Source organism: Mya arenaria, chromosome 5 (assembly GCF_026914265.1).
Source record: "Mya arenaria isolate MELC-2E11 chromosome 5, ASM2691426v1".
Classification (NCBI taxonomy): Eukaryota; Metazoa; Mollusca; class Bivalvia; order Myida; family Myidae; genus Mya; species Mya arenaria.
The window spans coordinates 73306233-73326090 of record NC_069126.1 but is presented as its reverse complement, the minus strand read 5'-3'; the positions used below and the strand labels follow the sequence as shown (position 1 = coordinate 73326090).

Here is a 19858-nt window from a genome sequence, read left to right as displayed (position 1 = left end):
GAATGTCAGAACTAAGAGATATAAGCTTTCTCTTTTCACTACTGTCATGTTTTACCTATCATAAATAGTGCATGTTTTACCTTTCATAAATTGTGAATGAATAGTCTAGTTCAGCATAAACGCGGGACTTATTTGCACAAGTATTGATTAGTTATAAACATTAACACTGTTTTATAACAAGCATTTATTTACTATTTCTATTTATTTCATCATTTAAAGAAGATTCGAAATAGGAAATTAAAGACAACAGTAGCTCAGACAATATCTTAAAATATGTCGCTTAAGGTTTCAAGACGTCATCGTAATTGTATAATTATTGATTTAATATGTTAACAGGATATATTAATTGTGCAACGGTGTAGTAGATTACAGAGTAACATACCGTTTCCATTCGTCTTTTTAAATTGTCCGACAACGAATACCTTAAATGTAAGTTCCTACGATCATTATGAACATTTCTATTTTTTTACGATTTTGATCAACCAGTCATCGTTTTTCTATACTGTATTGGTCCTCAAAAATCTCTATTGCAGTTGTGTTGTTGTGTTTTTAGAATTTTTGGCCTGGAGCTTCTCATTAAGCTTGCAATTGTACCAGTGCATTCAATTGTTGCATTCGTTAATGCATAAAACTATTACGTGTGGTCGTCGAAAGGGATAAAAACTTGCTAGCAGTATTAACGTTGACATTTGCATATTTTTAAAAGTGAATGATTTAATACTTCGTCAACTTATAGTCAGTTTAAGACGCTATAGCGATATGTGTATATCAGAGTAAAACACCGTTTGTTTGTTTTTCTTTTGATATTGTCTAACAATGGAAACCTTAAATTTTAGTTTCTTTGATCATTATAAAACAAATCTTTATTTTACGAATTTCATCAAACGTTGTTGGTCCACAAATATGTTTTGCAGTTGCTTAAGCCGTTTCTTAAACTTGCAATGGCTTCATATATTAATTTGTTGTCATTCTTTATTGTTTGAATTTATTTATAATCATTGCATGGCCAATCATATGAAATAAATCGTCTGAAGAAGCGACATAGATAATTAATGCTTTTGGCACTCGTGGAATAGAATACGAACATACACTAAAATATCGAAACGTCCTCTATATTCTTTTAGGTATGCACTAAAATACACAATACAATTTTTTTACGATGAATCAAATCCAGAATTTCTGCAATGAATATAAGCTTTTTCTTTTCTGTATACGATGTTACCCATAATGATGGTATAAACATGTTTTGCTATTTAAAAATACCTTCTTTCAACATTTATGATGGTCCAGCCAGCGTGTACCTGTCCCCGTCAACAACGTCCTACACGGTAACGGAGGGAGACACTTTGACGGCTATAACATGCTATGCCTATTGCAACCCATCCTGTTCGTACACGTGGTCCAGATCAGGATCGACGGTCAGCTATACGGCCACACTGAGCCTCGGTCAGGCGGACAGGGGGGAGGCCGGATCCTATGTCTGTAAGGCAAGGAACACGGGATCAGGTGTCTCAAAAAATGGACCAGGAGTGAGCGTCACTGTCAGATGTAAGAATGTATAAGAGAAATTGCAATAAGTATTCGCTCCTTCGGACTGATTGTGTTTTACCTGTCATTTATGTACATGTTATGTTAACCATATCTGACGTAACGTGATGTGTTAACGGAACGTCCCCCGAAAGGCGGCGCTACTGTTTCGCGTTAAGTTGTGATTAGTATGATCAATGTTTAAATGCAAGCACTTATTGACTTATAAAACTAATCATTAAAACATTAAAAATCAGATTCGATACATGATAAATAAAGAAATGAGACAGCGATGTTTTAAAAAGGGGTATTAGATAATTATGTTGCTAAAAGTTCCATGACGACATCGGATTAGTGTTCATCGAAAAAACAAAAAAACAACAACAACCGTTAACATGACTTTATAAGCGATATATGGAATAGAGAGTAACACACCATCTTCGTTTTATTTCGTCCTGTCATTATAGAATCATCGTTCATTATCAATTACAATTATTATACAAATTAAATCAAACAGTGTTCATCCCGTCAATTGTTCGATGCAGTTGAATTGATGAGTTGTCAGAACTGTTACCATTGCTTAAAGCTTCTCCTTAAGCTTGCATTGGTTCCAGTGTATTTAATTGTTGTCATTCGTTATTTTTTCTTGAATTAAGGATCATCATTGTAGGACATATTATATCAAATATGTTACTCCCATAAACGACATATAGATATTGTCCTTGACTTCGTGATTCGTGAAAATATGTTTTATATGACACTCGTGAAATAGAATACGATCTTACTTTGAAATAAAGATATATCCTCCATTTCTTTTTTCAATTTGCACTAAAATGCGCAGGAAAAAAAAGGTTTTATGGGGAATCAAATCCAGAAATGCTGTGAGCAATCTATGCCTTGTATGTAGCGTATTGATAAACCATTTGATAAGGCTTTTACATTTAAAACATGCCTTTGTTTTAAAATAATTGTGATACATAAATTTGTTTAAACGTATATCTTGTTTTCTGATCTTTGATAATTTATTGTTTCAATAACATGGTTCGGATGTTAAGAAATAAGCTCAAATACTTAAATGTGTAACGGACGCTTGCAAAATATACGCTTATCTAAAATATAATATCCACTTTCTCATTTGACAAATTAGGTTAACAATGCAGGTAAAACCATGACTATGGCGTACCCTTTATCCCTGTTCATTAAACGGTTGTAATATTTATACGTTGCATTCCGGCATTAGGGTATAAACCTGTTTTACCATTCAAAAATCACGTTAATCAATATTTAAGATGGTCCAGACTCGGTGTTTCGGTCCCCATCTACCATATCCTACACGGTGACGGAGGGACACACTTTGAGTGCTATAACGTGCTATGCCTATTGCAACCCAACCTGTACGTACACCTGGTCCAGATCAGGATCGACGGTCAGCTATACGGCCACACTGAACCTTGGTCAGGCTGTGAGAGGGGACGCCGGGTCCTATACTTGTCAAGCAAGAAACATGGCATTAGGTCGATCAAAGAATGGATCAGCAGTGAGCGTGAGTGTCAGATGTAAGTTGAATGTAAGCGAGAACTTGTGAGGAATTGGCCGGTGCTTTTCAGTGCTGGTGTTTAACCTATCATGTCAGCACATAAATAGTCCCGTTCAACATAAGTGATGAAACGTGTTTTGTAAACACCGAAACGTCACCCGAAACGCGTTGCTCCGGTTTTTATAATTATTGAGTATTGATTAATATTAACAGTGTTTTAATCCAAGCATTTACTTATGTACAGTTGTAAATAATAAATTACTTAATCATTTAAAGAAGATTAATAGTATGTCTTTAAAGGACAACGATATTTCATCTATCGATAAAGTTTTCGTGACGTTGACGGATTTGTGTTCGTCAATTAAGATGCAAACTCGCTTGCAGTACGAACATTAACATTCACACATATAACATAATAAATGATTTACTACTATACAGTAAATAACAGGTGTGCAACGCTGAGGCGACATTGATTAAAGGCTAGTTCTCCATTTTCCTTCGTCTTTTTTATAGTCCGAAAACGAATACCTTATATCATAGTTTCTACGATCATTATAAACATTTTCAATTTTACTGTTGGTCCTCAAATTTGTTTGTTGCAGGTTTTCTAGTGTATTTTCAGAATTGTTTCCATGTTTGAGATCTTCGCATTCAGCTTGCTTTGGTTCAATTGCATTTATTTGTTTTTTTTATTTGAAATCGATTGGAAGTATATAGCATCAGTATATGTCCTCTATATCTTATTTTTCATTTGCACTAAAATGCACAGGGTAATATGGTTTTATGGAATTCTGCAATAAATCTATTTGTTTTTGTTGTTCGTATTGATAAACTATTTGATACTCTAGAATGAAGGGCTTTTAGATTCCATACATGCCTTTGTTTTATAATAAATGTGATCAACATATTTGTTTACGAGGATATCTTGTTTTCGTAAATAGGATGATTTATTGTTTATATCGTTTTCATAACATGGTTGTGATGTTTTAGAAATATGCTCAACCACTTGTGAAATGACGCTTGAAAATGTATGCGCTTATCTGAAAGGTTTAAGTTTTTTTCTCATTTGACAAACTAGGTTGACTATTGCGTACCCTTAATTCACCGCGCATTTTGATATAAACAAGTATTGCTATTTAAAAATCACATTTTCAATATTTTAGATGGTCCAGAAAACATGTATCTGTCCCCGTCTACCACGTCCTACACAGTGACGGAGGGACACACTTTGAGTACTATAAGATGCTATGCCACTTGTAACCCATCCTGTACGTACACGTGGTCCAGATCAGGATCGACGGTCAGTTCTACGGCTACACTGAGCCTCGGTCAGGCGGACAGGGGGGAAGCCGGATCCTATGTCTGTAAGGCAAGAAATACGGGATCAGGTGTCTCAAAGAATGGACCAACAGTGAGCGTCAATGTCAGATGTAAGTTAAATGTAAGCGAGAATTTCGAGAATTTGGCCGATGCTTCTCAGTGCTGATAGTTTTCATCATGTAACGTGATCTGTAAACACCTAAACGTCACCGAAATGCGGTGCTCTTCTTTATTTTACTTTTTATTGAGTTTTGATTTATATTTACATTGTTTTAATTCAAGCGTTTACTTATATACAGTTGTATATAACTAATTACTTAATCATTTAAAGAAGATTGATAATATGAGTTTAAAGGATAACGATATTTCAGACAATGTATAAAAATATGTTGCTGAAGGTTTCATGGCGTCATCGGATTTGTGTTTTATTCAATTCAGATGCAAATTCGCTTGCACGACGAACATTGAAGTTTACACATTTAACATAATTAATGATTTATTACTATACATCTACTAGCAGGTGTGCAAAGCTGAAGCGATGTATGGAATTTAGAGTAATACTCCGTTTTTATTTGTCTTTTTATCGTCCGACAACGAACACCTTATATTAAAGTCCATATGATCATTACAAACATTTCTATATTTTACTAGTTTGATCAATCTGTCATTGTTTTTCTATGTTTGTCCTCAGAACTGTTTGTTGCAGGTTGGTAGTGTATTGTCAGAATTGTTTCTATGTTTTGGAACTTACCATTCAGCTTGCATTGGTTACAGTGCATTTAATTGTTTTCATTCGTAATTGATTGGAAGTATTTAGCATCAGAATATGTCCTCAATATCTTATTTCTCATTTGCACTCAAATGCACAGGGCAATATGGTTTTATTGAGAATCAAATCGAGAAATTCTGCAAGAAAATATATTTGTTTCCAATTTTCGTATTGATAAACGATTTGATACTCTAGAATGAAGGGCTTTTAGATTTCAAACATGCCTTTGTTTTAAAATAATTGTGATCAACATATCTGTTTATACGTATATCTTGTTCAGTTACCTGGGATAGTTTATTGTTTATGTCGTTTTGATAACATGGTTGTGATGTTTTAGAAATATGCTCAACTACTTGTGAAATGACGCTTGACAAAGTATGCGCTTATCTAAAATATATTATCCACTTTCTCATTTGACAAATTAGATTGACTATGGCGTACCCTTAATTCACCGCCAATAAGCGATTTTATTCTTTATACGATGTATTCAGGCATAATGATATAAACAAGTATTGCTATTTAAAAATCACTTTTTAAATATTTTAGATGGTCCAGAAAACATGTATCTGTCCCCGTCTACCACGTCCTACACAGTGACGGAGGGACACACTTTGAGTACTATAAGATGCTATGCCACTTGTAACCCGTCCTGTACGTACACGTGGTCAAGATCAGGATCGACGGTCAGCTCTACGGCCACACTGAGCCTCGGTCAGGCGGACAGGGGGGATGCCGGATCCTATGTCTGTAAGGCAAGAAATACGGGATCAGGTGTCTCAAAGAATGGACCAACAGTGAGCGTCACTGTCAGATGTAAGTCGAATGTAAGCGAGAACTTGCGAGAAATAGGCCGATGCTTTTCAGTGTTGATAGTGTTTAACCTATTATGTCTGCACATGAATAGTCTAGTTCAGCATTACTGACGAAACATGATCTTCACACACCAAAACGTAACTCAAAACGCCGTGCTCCTTTTTTTGCAACCTTTTATTTGTTTTTATTAATAGCAACATTTGTTTTATTGCAAGCATTTATTTACATAAAACTAACCATTTCTCGTTAAGAAGTGGATTGAAAATACGATTTTAAACGACAGCAAAATTCCAGATCATGTATAAAATATGGTGCTAAAAGTTGTCGTCGATAGAGGTGAAAACTGGCTAGCAGTATTAACATTTAAATATTTCACATATTTAACATAGTGTATGATAAACTTTTACAACTTATATTCAGATTGCGATGCTATTTAGGTATGTGGATTACAGAGAAACACATCGTTTTCTTTATCCTTTTTATATCGTCTGACATGGAAAACCTAATATCATGGTTTAGTCAATCATTGGTCACAGTATATTTAATTGCTGTCATTGGTAAATGCTTGAGTTTAGTATTCATTATTGCATGAGATATTATACAAAATTGGTCCCCCTTATAAACGACATATTGCTTTTGCTTTTAGTTTAGTGACTATTGACAAAATGACTTTCTATAACACTCGTTGAATGGAATACGATCTTATACTAAAATAAAGAAGAATCCAATTACTATTTTGGTTTGCACTAAAATTCACAAGTAAATATTATTTTATGGAGAATCAAATCCAGAAATTCTGCAAAGAATCAATGCTTTCTCCTTTGCGTAAGGATAAATCATTTGCTGATATAAGTGGAAGGGATTTAAAATTTTATAACAGACATTTGTTCAAAATAATTACGATTTAAATTTTGATGAAGGATATCCTGCTTTTGATCTTCTGTTTTCATTCCTACGATAGTACATATGGAACGGACTCATAGAACATTTAAGATATTGTTTTGAATAAAAAAAATCAACATTTATTACTTCTTTGTCAAGTTTTTGTTTTACAATGAAGGTAAACACAGCCTTTAGCATAGTCTTATTTCTATGTGAATTGAAAGATTTTATTTTGTCTACGATGTAGTTCGGCATGAAGGTAAAGACATGAAGGTAACGTTTTGCTATTAGAAATTACTTCTATCAATACTTCAGACGGTCCAGGCATCGTGTCTTTGTCCCCGTCTACCACGTCCTACACGGTGACGGAGGGAGACACTTTGACCTCTATAACATGCTTTGCCACTTGTAATCCGTCCTGTTCGTACACGTGGTCCAGATCAGGATCGACGGTCAGTTCTACGGCAACACTAAACCTTGGTCAGGCAGTGAGAGGGGAGGCCGGATCCTATGTTTGTACGGCAAGGAACACGGGATCAGGTGTCTCAAATAATGGACCAGAAGTGAGCGTCACTGTCAGAGGTAAGAATGTATGCGAGAAATTGCTCGCAATAAGTATGCGCTTCATCGGGCTGATAGTGTTTTACCTACCATTTATGTACATATACAGTGTCGTTTACCATATCTGACGTAACGTGATGTGTTGTTAACGAAACGTCACCTGAAAGGCGGCGCTCCTGTTTCGTATAGAGTAGTGATTCATATGATCATTGTTTTATTGTAAGCATTTACTTTCATATACAACTAATCATTTAAACGTATAACGATTTATTCGAAATATGATTAAAAAAATAAGACAGCGATGTTTTAGAAAACGTATTCTAATATGATGCTAAAAAATCATGACGTCATCGGACTTGTGTTCGTCGATAGATATGACAACCCGCTTACTTGACTTATTAAACGTTTACGTATTTAACATAGTAAATGTTTTAATACAGCTATCAATAATAGTCAGACAGCAACGTTATAGAGATGAATGGAATATCGAGTAATACACCGTCTTCTTACTTCGTTTCATTGCGTCCTTACATAATAGTATTTTCGATCATTATACAAAATTAATATTTTACGAATCAAATCAAACTGTGTTAATTCTCTAAACTGTTCGTTGCAATGGTATTCGTATGTTGTCAGAACTGTGAAATATAACACGATCTGCAGATAGAGTTGGGATCTCTAATCATTGAAGTACTTGGGGTTTTCCTTTTCGTTTTTTATTATTATTTGTTTTATTGATAAGTTTCCTCAAGGTAATGCATACTTTGATAAGATTTACCTTTTGCGTTTTATCTTTATAATGAATTGTTGGGATAAGAGTGAGGTTTGTGCACATAAACTGGTTTAAACCCCCAGTAAATTTTCATTTTACTGACCGTTCCAAGGCGGTACCTAACAATTCTTGATAAACATACCAATTATTTATATATATATATATATATATATATATATATATATATATATATATAGTATTTATGCAATGTGCTGTTTGTAGAGTTTTGTGCTGTACTATGTTTCTTGTTTGTGATTTTGTGTTCTATGTCTTTGGCGTTTGCCCATTGCCACTAAACCGGGTTTATGTTTAAACTTTTTGCTACTGAGCATGTTTCTGTAGCTTTTTGCATATATATTAAACAGAAATAAAGAAATGTCCACCATTTACTATTTTTGCCTAGCACTAAAATGCACAGGAACATATGGTTTGATAGATGATCACATTTAGAACTTCTGCGATCTATCTATCCTTTATATGTAGTGTAATGATTCACCATTTGTTACTATTTATCTTTTGGTTTGCACTAAAATACATAGGAAATATGTGTTAATGGTGAATCAAATCCGGAATATCCGCAATCAATCTATCCTTTGTATTTTGCCGATTGACAAATTATTTGATAAACTAGGTAGAAGGGCTTTAAAACTTCAAATGTTATGATATTTTGATTTCTTTCGTAGGATTGTTAATTGTTATGTTTTAATAGCACGGTCCGTATTATATTTGAATATGCTCATGTTCTTGCGGAACATACATCTAAAATAGCATCCGTTTATTAAAAAAGTATAACCTTCTTCCTCTTTTTATTTTTTGTGTGTTTACAATGCTGTTACAAATATGGCTTTCGCATAACCTTAATTTCGGTGCATTGAGCGTTTAAAAACAAATATACTTTTATCAATATTTCAGACAGTCCATACAACGTGTCTCTGTCCCCTCCTACCACGTCCTACACGGTGACCGAGGGAAACACTATACCGGCTATAACGTGCTCTGCCATTTGTTACCCGGCCTGTACGTACACGTGGTCCAGATCAGGGGTGACGGTCAGTTCTACAGCCACACTGAACCTGCATCAGGCTGTGAGAGGGGAGGCCGGATCCTATGTTTGTCAGGCAAGGAATCCGTTATCAGGTCGCTCAAAAAATGGACCAACATTGAGCATCACTGTCAGATGTAAGTTGAATTTATGTGAGAACTTTCGAGAAAATAGCCAGTATATGGAAGTATTTTGAACACTTAAGAATAACGACCCACCGGCCGTAGGGCTAATTTTACTTCGTGTAGAGGAGTCGTGATTTTATGACACGGGAGTCGATATAGTTTGACCCATGGGTCACCTTTTGTAAAGATTACAAAATTGGTCCCCCTAATAAACGACATATTGCTATTGCTTTTAGCTTAGGCACTATGGACAAAATACCTATTTATGACACCCGCTGAATGAAATACGATCTTAAACTAAAATAAAGATTAATCCAATTACTTTTTTGGTTTGCACTAAATACCACAGTAAATATTGTTTTAAGGAGAATAAAATCCAGAAATTCTTCCATGAATCAATGCTTTCTCATTTGCGTAAGGAAAAATCATTTTATGATATAAGTAGAAGGGATTTTAAATTTTATAACAGACATATGTTTAAAATAAATACGAGTGACATGTTTGTTTACATTTTGATAAAGGATATCCGGCTTATCATGTTCTGTTTTCATTCCTACGATAGTACATGCGGAACGGACTCATAGAACATTTAAAATATTGTTTTTGATAAAAAAAAAACAATATTAATTACTTTTTTGTCAAGTTTTTTGTTTAACAATGAAGGTAAAAACTGCCTTTAGCATACCCTTAATTCTATGTGAATTGAAAGATTATATTTTGTACCCGAAGTAGTTCGGCATGAAGGTAAAGACATGAAGATAATGTTTTGCTATTAGAAAATACTTATATCAATATTTCAGACGGTCCAGGCATCGTGTCTTTGTCCCCGTCTACCACGTCCTACACGGTGACGGAGGGAGACACTTTGACCTCTATAACATGCTATGCCACATGCTACCCATCCTGTTCGTACACGTGGTCCAGATCAGGATCGACGGTCAGTTCTACGGCAACACTCAATCTTGGTCAGGCAGTGAGAGGGGAGGCCGGATCCTATGTTTGTACGGCAAGGAACACGGGATCAGGTGTTTCAAATAATGGATCAGAAGTGAGCGTCACTGTCAGAGGTAAGAATGTATGCGAGAAATTGCTAGCCTTAAGTTGGCTCTTCATCGTGCTGATAGTGTTTACCTACTATTTATGTAAATGTATAGTTTCGTTAACCATATCTGACGTAACGTGATGTGTTGTTAACAAAAAGTCACCCGAAAGGCGGCGCTCCTGTTTCATATAGAGTAGTGATTCATATGATTATTGTTTTATTGTAAGCATTTATTTTCATATACAACTAATCACTTAAACGTATAACGTCTGATTCGAAATATGATTAATAAAGAAGAAAAACAGCGATGTTTTAGAAAACGTATTAATATATGATGCTAAAAAATCATGACGTCATCGGACTTGTATTCGTCTATTGAGATGACAACCCGCTTACTTAACTTATTAAACGTTTACGTATTTAACATAGTAAATGTTTTAATACAGCTACCAATAATAGTCAGACAGCAACGCTATAGAGATGTATGTAATATCGAGTAATACACCGTTTTCTTACTTCGTTTCATTGCGTCCTTACATAATAGTATTTTCGATCATTATACAAAATATATATTTTACGAATCAAATAAACTGTGTTGATTCTCTATACTGTTCGTTGCAATGGTATTCGTATGTTGTCAGAACTGTGAAATATAACAAGCTCTTAAACAGAAATAAAGAAATGTCCACCATTTACTATTTTTGCCTTGCACTTAAATGCACAGGAACATATGGTTTGATGGATGATCAAATCCAGAACGTCTGCGATAAATCTATCCTTTATATGTAGCAAAATGAATCACCATCTGATACTATTTTTCTCTTTTGGTTTGCACTAAGATACATAGGAAATATTTGTTAATGGTGAATGATATCCGGAAATTCTGCAATCTGTCTATACTTTGTCTTTAGCCGATTGACAAATTATTTGAAAAACTAGGAAGAAGGGCTTTAAAATTTCAAATGTAATTATATTTTGTTTTCTTTCCTAGAATAGTCAATTGTTTTGTTTTCATAGCACCTTTCGGATAGTATATGAATATCCTCATGTTCTTGCGGAACATACATCTAAAATAGAATCCGTTTATTAAAAATGTATAACCTTCTTCCTCTTTTGTATTATTTTGTTAACAATGCTGGTACAAATATAGCTTTCAAATACCCTTAATTCCCTGTGTATTGAGCGTTTAAAAACAAATATACTCAATATTTCAGACAGTCCATACATCGTGTCTCTGTCCCCTCCTACCACGTCCTACACGGTGACCGAGGGAAACACTATACCGGCTATAACGTGCTCTGCCATTTGTTACCCGGCCTGTACGTACACGTGGTCCAGATCAGGGGTGACGGTCAGTTCTACAGCTACACTGAACCTGCATCAGGCTGCGAGAGGGGAGGCCGGATCCTATGTCTGTCAGGCAAGGAATCCGTTATCAGGTCGCTCAAAAAATGGACCAACATTGAGCGTCACTGTCAGATGTAAGTTGAATGTATGTGAGAACGAGAAAATAGCCAGTGTATAGAAGTATTTTGAACACTTAAGAATAAGGACCCACCGGGCGTAACGGCTTAGTTTACTTCGTGTAGAGGAGTCGTGATATTATGACACGGGAGTTGATATAGTTTGACACGGGTGTCACCTTTTCTAAAGATTTACGAATTTAATCAAACAGTCATTTTTTTCTCTGTTAGACCTCAAACCGTTTCGTTGAAAGTTTGTTGGTGTGTTCTTCGAATTATTTTCATTGCTTGGAGCGTTTCCTTAAGTTTGTATTGGCTGCAGTGTATTTCTTAACTGTCATACTTTATTGCTAGAAGTTTACAGGTCATCTTATATAAAAAAAATCACCTTCAGGCGACCACTAGTTATTACTTTTAGCGTCGGTTGCGTCGAATGTATCTGCGGCGTTGGCGTCAGCAAATCATAGTACAAAAGATAATATTTATTATCCACATCATGATGATATTTGATGATACTGTTTTGGTCATAATAACTTTTAATTCGATTAACTCGAGATAATTATGCCCAACTTGATTACTTATCATTCAAACATTATTATTTTTTGCAACAGTGTGTGTGAGCAAACTGTTCCGGTAAAGCTTATGTCTGTTCGTCCGTCCGTCTGTACGTCTCCGTCAGTCGGTCGGTAGACCAATGCAACTAGAGTACGCTTGAACCTAAGATCCTCACATTCCTTAATATATATGCAAAAGGCTACAGAAAAAAAGCTCAGTAGCAAAAAATGACTGGGTAAACGCCAAAGACATATAACATTAAGACATGACCCACAGATAACCCTATTGATTTTGTGATCAGTAGGTCAAAAGTCTAAGTCGCAGAGACCTTGAACAAAAAAGCTTGTCCGATTGATAACTAGAGAATGCCTGTTCATCCTCGCCTCAGATGACCATCATCAATTTTGAGGTTAGTAGGTCAAATGTTACGATCATGATGACCTTAAATACCAAACGATTGTCATATTGATTAGGAGAGTGTGCCTGGCCTACGATATTCAAATTTTGTTGAGAATTTGGGCATAACCTGCAGATGGCCCCTATTAATTCTGGGGTCAACAGGTTGATTTTCAGGGCCCCAATGTCCTCAAACACAAACACCTTGACCGATCAATATATATATGTTTTGCAGCTATTGTGCTCTATTTATGTCTATCTGAATAGGCCCAGTCGGGGGCATTTGGCAATTGCTTCGGGCAGATCTTGTTTAATGTTTGCAATTAAGTCACTTAAATGCATATATTAACTTATATTTAACAGATGACGTCTCCGTCATGAAATAGCGTAATAACATTGTTTGATGTATAGCATGTGTAATAACGTTTGACATCACATCATTTTAAATTTTAATTTCCCACGTTATATACGATACATGCTGTGATATTCTTTGTATAAATGCATTACATGTAGAGATATTATTTGAAGTTCTTTAGCTACATGTTTACAAATAATAACCTTTCCCTTTCATATCAATACACTGACTTTCAATGTATGCACATCAAACACACAAATGATTTGAACAGTCCCTTATTGACGGATAGCTACGCAGCAAAAACTGACACGTATGCAAACCCAGCATCATTCGTCCTTAGAAGCATTTGTTCAATACTTATTTTAGAATTTGACAAAATACATTGTTTTATATTCATTTATTACTGATATATTAGTAGTCCTAATGCCATATAAACCAAGATTGCAAATTAGATTTTAGGTCGATACCAATATTAAAAAAGTACACACGTATTGAGCTCACATAATAAATCCTACTAAGGATCCAGATGCGTATCTGTTCCCGTTAACAAAGTCATGCATTGTTGCTGAGAGCGACAACTCGGTGGTTTATAATGTGTCCATTTGTAACCAACCATGCGCGTATATCCAATGTTTCTGTCATCGTTCACCACGTCCAAGTCGGTGACAGAGGCAAAAACCCTGGAAAATATAACTGCATATTGGCAACATGTAAACCCGACATGTTTGAATACATTATTATACAGATACGTCTACCAATATTCCAGACGGTCCCGACAACGTTTTTTTGACCCGTCCGCCCGCCACGTCTTACTCGTTGACTAAGGGTATACAATTATTTATAACGATTTATACGATGTGTTACCCCCACTGTACAGACACACAATTATTTATCTTTAATAACCATTTTAACCAATTTTCTAGACGGTCCAGAGAACGTGTCCTTTTCCCCAACCCAGACGTCCTACACTGTGACAGAGGGAGACACTATCAAGGCTATAACTTGCTCTGCCACGTGTTACCCGTGTACATACACGTGGTCAATATCAGGGGTGACGGTTAGTTCTACAGCTACACTGAACCTCGGCCAGGCGGAGAGAGGAGAGGCCGGTTCCTATGTCTGTAGGGCAAGGAACTCAGGTTCAGGCATCTCAAGAAGTGGACCAAGTGTAATAGTCACCATCAGATGTGAGAATATTTCATGTCTAATTTATTCTAATAACTTTAACAGTAGTGCATGCTCTTGCAAAATGTTCTCAGGTTTTACTGCCTTACATAAGTACATTTTACATTTTGCAATGAACGTTTCTACACTCACTTTGCAGGTATCAGTGCTAATTTAAAATAGTCAACACAGAAAATATTATGTTTATGTAAACGAATGAAAAGCACTAGAAACATTGAATAGCCTAGTTGAGGATGCTCCGAAGTTTGTATTTTACCGCTGGTCTTCTAGTAACGATTTTATAAGTGTTATACGACATTGAAAATTCATTCTAAAAAAACAATAAAAAGCGATTACTAAACCGGTCATCATTATACAAGTCAGTGATATCACTTCATCAATGAGGTAAAGCATGCCTTTGAATGAGAAGGTAAGGGGATCTTTTTTATATTTTTCTTGTTTATAACTACTGTAACAGGCCACTGCCTGACGTTATGACTTGATGCAGGTTATCAATGTACCTGTCCAATACGATGATAGAGAGATATAGATATATTGATGAAAGTGGCCTATTGTGTTGATATATTATCAAAAAATGTTGTATCATTAATGTAATGATTTTTAAATGTCTCCGCTGGGTTTTATTCACATTTCAATATAGATAATATATGACATAGAAAGTGAAGAACAGGCATGTTTATATTTGGCTTTTCGTTCAAATCAGCCTTTCAAAATGTTAAAGGCACTCCTACAGATACAGGGTATAAAAGATAGAAAAACCAGCTATCTATGTACTTATTAAATATCGCTCTCCCTGAACCAATTTCTGACCAAAACATGATAGTTAATGGTGAGTATCTTACATTCTTTTGGAAATAAAGAGATTCTTAACCGTCTATATTGTCTTGATATGACTATGAACAGTAACTTATTCGAAGTAACTCGATTGTCGTTTTGCACACCAAACTCTGTAGCTGCATCATTAGTTGTTTCAGCTGACATTTCGGTTGACTTTCGGAGTACGTATGTAAACTGAATATTTCCAGAGAATGGAGCTCATTTTTAAGATGCATATATTTCAAGCATAAAATATCAAACAATAAATGTTTAAAAACTTATTTTAATTGGGGCTGAGGCGCTTCGTAATAATATATTGTTTTAAAAAACTCGTTTACTTTATAAATATTTCAGACGGTCCAGACACAGTGTCTTTGTCCCCATCAACCACGTCCTACACGGTGACCGAGGGAAACACTATACCGGCTATAACGTGCTCTGCCATTTGTTACCCGGCCTGTACGTACACGTGGTCCAGATCAGGGGTGACGGTCAGCTCTACAGCCAAACTTGACCTTGGTCAGGCGGAGAGAGCGGAGGCCGGATCCTATATGTGTCAGGCAAGGAACCCTGGATCAGGTCGCTCAAAGAATGGACCAACAGTGAATGTCTCAGTCAAATGTAAGTAGAATGAAAGCGAGAATAAGCCGGCGCTTTTTATTGCCGATAGTGTTTCACCTACCATGTATATACATGAATATAATTGACGTGATGTGTAGATACCGATATGTCACTCGAAACGAGGGGCTCCTGATTGCACAAGTTTTGAGTAGTAATGCATTTTAACATTGTATCATTGCAAGCATGTTTTAACATATAAAACTTAACATTTAAACATTTAAAGCAGATTCGAAATATGAGTATAAAAGTCAGCGATATTTAAGACAATGTATTCAAATATGATGTTGGAGGTATCATGACGTTATCAGATTTGTGTTTGTTGATAAAGATGGAAATCGCTATCATGACTAAATACTGTACTAAGCATCCATGGCTCATTTTATAAATATAAAATGCCATGGAGAATGATATAATATTAACCCGAGAACGGTTATGTCACCCCTCAGTTGATATTAATTTTCTCGGGATAAAATTATATTCTATCATCCTCCATGGCATCTTTTATTTATTTAATTATACCGAACACTGGTTACGTCTGCAATTAAACAAGGGGCCAACAAGATCATTATTATCAACTATGAAGTGTTTGAATTTTTCCGGCGTTATTATAGCGTCTTATGATTAACAGTTTCCGGTTTATTGAAATGTCTATTTTTAGATTCTGGAGCATTTTAACAATGATTTTTAATTTTAGAAATTTAGTGGTACATAAGTAAAGAAATTCAAAACACACATAATGAGTTATTTCATTCATTTTATAATTGATAAAACCTCAAATAACAACGTGTTGATCAGTTCACAATCAGTTGTTTTGCAAGGGAGTATGTTGATGGTCCGAAAAGTTATTTTCTGCATTAGTCGACTTGATCTTTTGGAAAATTCAAGTGTTTATATTGGGACTCACGCGAGGGTTACATTAATAATAGCACCCGGTGAGTAACAGTACGGATTGGCTAATGTCGTGTATTTTAGATTTTAATATTAGCAGGACACGTGAGATATAATACAGTCGATTATGGCTCCCGTTTGAGTTAAGACAACGCTACGACACAACAAATAAAAACACGAGAACCGCCTGCGAGTGCTGAACAGTTGTCTGATCTTATCCTTTTACGGTTTATTTATTTCATAAAAAATCTTTAAATTCGGATTGAATATAATGTACTGATGTTGTTTAATAATTTCACACAACTGCTATTTTTGAAGTATCAAACAAACATTTACCATGTGCAAGAAAATCCAAGTTCAAATATACTACAATAAGGTCCTCAAGTCGGACAGATGGCTGTCTTCAAAAGCGTTTTGTGAATGGACAACCAAATGAGATAAGCTGATTAATTCCTGTTTACTATTCACTATATATTTTACAAGTTTATCACTTTTATAAAGAAATAAAGGTTAGATAAATATTGTAAGTTTCAGTACAATAAGTTTTGGTGTACAAAACATAGTTAAGTAATTACTGAGTCAAACTGTGTGTTGTCACATAAGATTTGCAGTAAATGAACCCAACGAGTATCACCTGTAAAAAATGATGTAAACCAGGTGGAAATACCTAAGAATCGTATTAAGGCAAAACTATTTTTTTTACTCTTTCCCAGTATGGTGGAGAGCCCCTTCGGTCTTTTAAAACCCTGAATCCCAAGTCTGTCAGTACGACAGAGTTGTTACATAAAAAACGTCTTCTTACACACACCTAGGCCAATAACAAAGTGACTGATAATCGAGCCATAAAGGCGAACATGTTGTTCGCGCATGCGCATTGCGCACATCCCTCCTGTGACGAATCGTGAAAACATCCAACACATACTGTGTAAATTTTCATTATTTCGTCCCAGATTTAGCATAGATTGTTTTAGTAAATTGACATCCTTCAGCCGTAAATGTTTGTTTTTTTCTGCATATTTATCATATTTTTCTTTTCGGTTTTATAATCATATTTTTTAGAATCAAATGTTCAAGTCCTTATATTCGGATCGATGATATTCGGACAAAATGGCGGATTTTGCCATTTAGAAGGTTAATTGTGTTTGTTTCCTAACATATTTATCCTGTAAATACGAGCAACTTATTTATGTCATGGTATAAATATGGCTCGATGGTATTGTACCTTATTTAGCAAAATTGATTTAAATGTAAGTCATCAATTAGGTTTTGAAATGTGGTAATTATAAAAGAAAGTGCGTCACACAGGTGATTATATTTGTTTTAAAATCGTATATGTATATATTTTCATCAAAGGCTTCGCATAATTTTGATTTAGCATACTTATAGATGTGAATGCACGGTTTTTAATAAATTTCTACGTAAAAATGTTGCTCAATTCGTAGCGTTAAGTTTGTCATTTCTTTTCAATATATGCATCGGAGGTTGCTACGGGAATGATGCAATGACATATATATCATATTTAATGCTAAGAGGGTCATATCGTAACCAATATCTGTGATAGTATTTTCTATTGAATTTGTAAATAACGCCCATCGGCTTTGAATGCAGTCGAAATATATCATTTCTCAATTTCCTTATACATTGAACTCGAAAAAGAAATAATAAATAATAATTCTTAGGTTCAAATTTCGATGTTTGAAAGAGTTGAGCTAGTCTTTATTTCGGCATAAACTTAATGTTGTTGTTGTTGTTTTTTTCTTTATATTTTCGCCGTTTTTGTTAACCGGCACCGGCACTGTAATCGGTCCATTGTCACTGAATGTTTTTACCTTTTTGCTTTATATAATTATTGATAAATAATGTTTTGTTACAATTTTATTTATAGCATATGGAAGATAATGTTCCTACCTTTAAATCGGTGTATAAATTGCACTTATTATGTTTTAAGGATAAAGTTTTAAGATTTTTGACCAATCCTTTATTTAATACCTGCACTGGCGGTATATTATTGCCGATTTCCATTTAACAGCTTTTTTAACTCGCCGTTTGAATTCCCATTTTTTATTATGGGCGTATTTTATATCAAATAAAAGTTTATATCTTCAGCCTTATATAAGTGTATAAATTGTAAAACTTCCATTTTTAATAAAGTTATCAGGATTTCATACAGGAATACCTATATATTTTTTTCGATACCGCACCGCTGCAAATCATAAAGCGCGAGTTCATATCGATCGAATCATTTTATCAGTGATTAAGTCTTACGTCGACAGCATATTCAGACTGACGATTTATGGCTTGGTTTTTACTCCCTTTAATCATGCTCTCAGCACAAACAAAACAAAATGTCCTCTATTTCCTATTTTTAAACTCAAGTACACAGATATTTATCTTTTGTCTTTTACGTATACAATGCTATTATTACAACCATATTGTAATAACATAACTATAGTTACACAACAATCCTACTTCCGATAGGTATAACAGAACAAAAGTTCACACCAGTTGTTTTTGTAGATGCACCTGATGTTGCTATAATCCAGTCGACTAATTTATTACTCGAAAACACACCACTTGATCTCCTGTGCAAGGCATCAGGAGTCCCAGCTGTGTACAACTTCACAGACTTTGTGCAACGAGTGGGTGATGTGGTGGTCCTAAACAGTCACATTGAGAGCCCGGGAGTGATGGATAGCATATCTGTCAACATTTCCTCCCTCCAACTTCAGGATACAGGAATATACACTTGCTACGTTCATAATGAAATTACTGGCCTCAACAAACAACTCATTCAGACTGCTTCACAACGAATTGATGTCTTAGGTATGTTACTAGGCAAATTAAATGGAAGTACGTTAAACAAGTATTCTTACAGCATTCGACAGTTGGCCTATATAATAAAAATGGTTTTGAAATGTCAAATATTTTGATATTCTTGAATCGTTAACCCTATTGCTGACGATATGGATAGGATATGTGTTTGCAAAAGCTTATACTATCATAACTTCTTTTAGCAGAGAATGTGTGAGGAGTAAGCTCTTTATCATTATTACTTGCTTGACCCACTTTTGTTTAATACTAGCCGAAAAATGTCAGAGCTACAAACCAACAAATCTCAAACTCAATATCACGTGATATGGACAGCGTAAGTTTCCTCAAGTTAATGCATACTTTGATAAGGTTTACCTT

The 19858-nt window shown here is 35.0% G+C and overlaps 1 protein-coding gene across 1 annotated transcript; it reads left to right on the top strand.

Annotated features, from left to right (window-relative positions):
- Positions 1–1241: 1241 nt before the first annotated feature.
- Positions 1242–19697, top strand: LOC128235942 (carcinoembryonic antigen-related cell adhesion molecule 5-like). Its single transcript, XM_052950730.1, has 12 exons — positions 1242–1548; positions 2817–3083; positions 4228–4494; positions 5700–5966; positions 7164–7430; positions 9094–9360; positions 10149–10415; positions 11605–11871; positions 14083–14346; positions 15515–15781; positions 19148–19492; positions 19684–19697. Exons 1-12 carry the CDS (start codon positions 1242–1244, stop codon positions 19695–19697), a joined length of 3066 nt encoding a protein of 1021 aa, XP_052806690.1.
- The last annotated feature ends 161 nt before the right edge of the window (positions 19698–19858 follow it).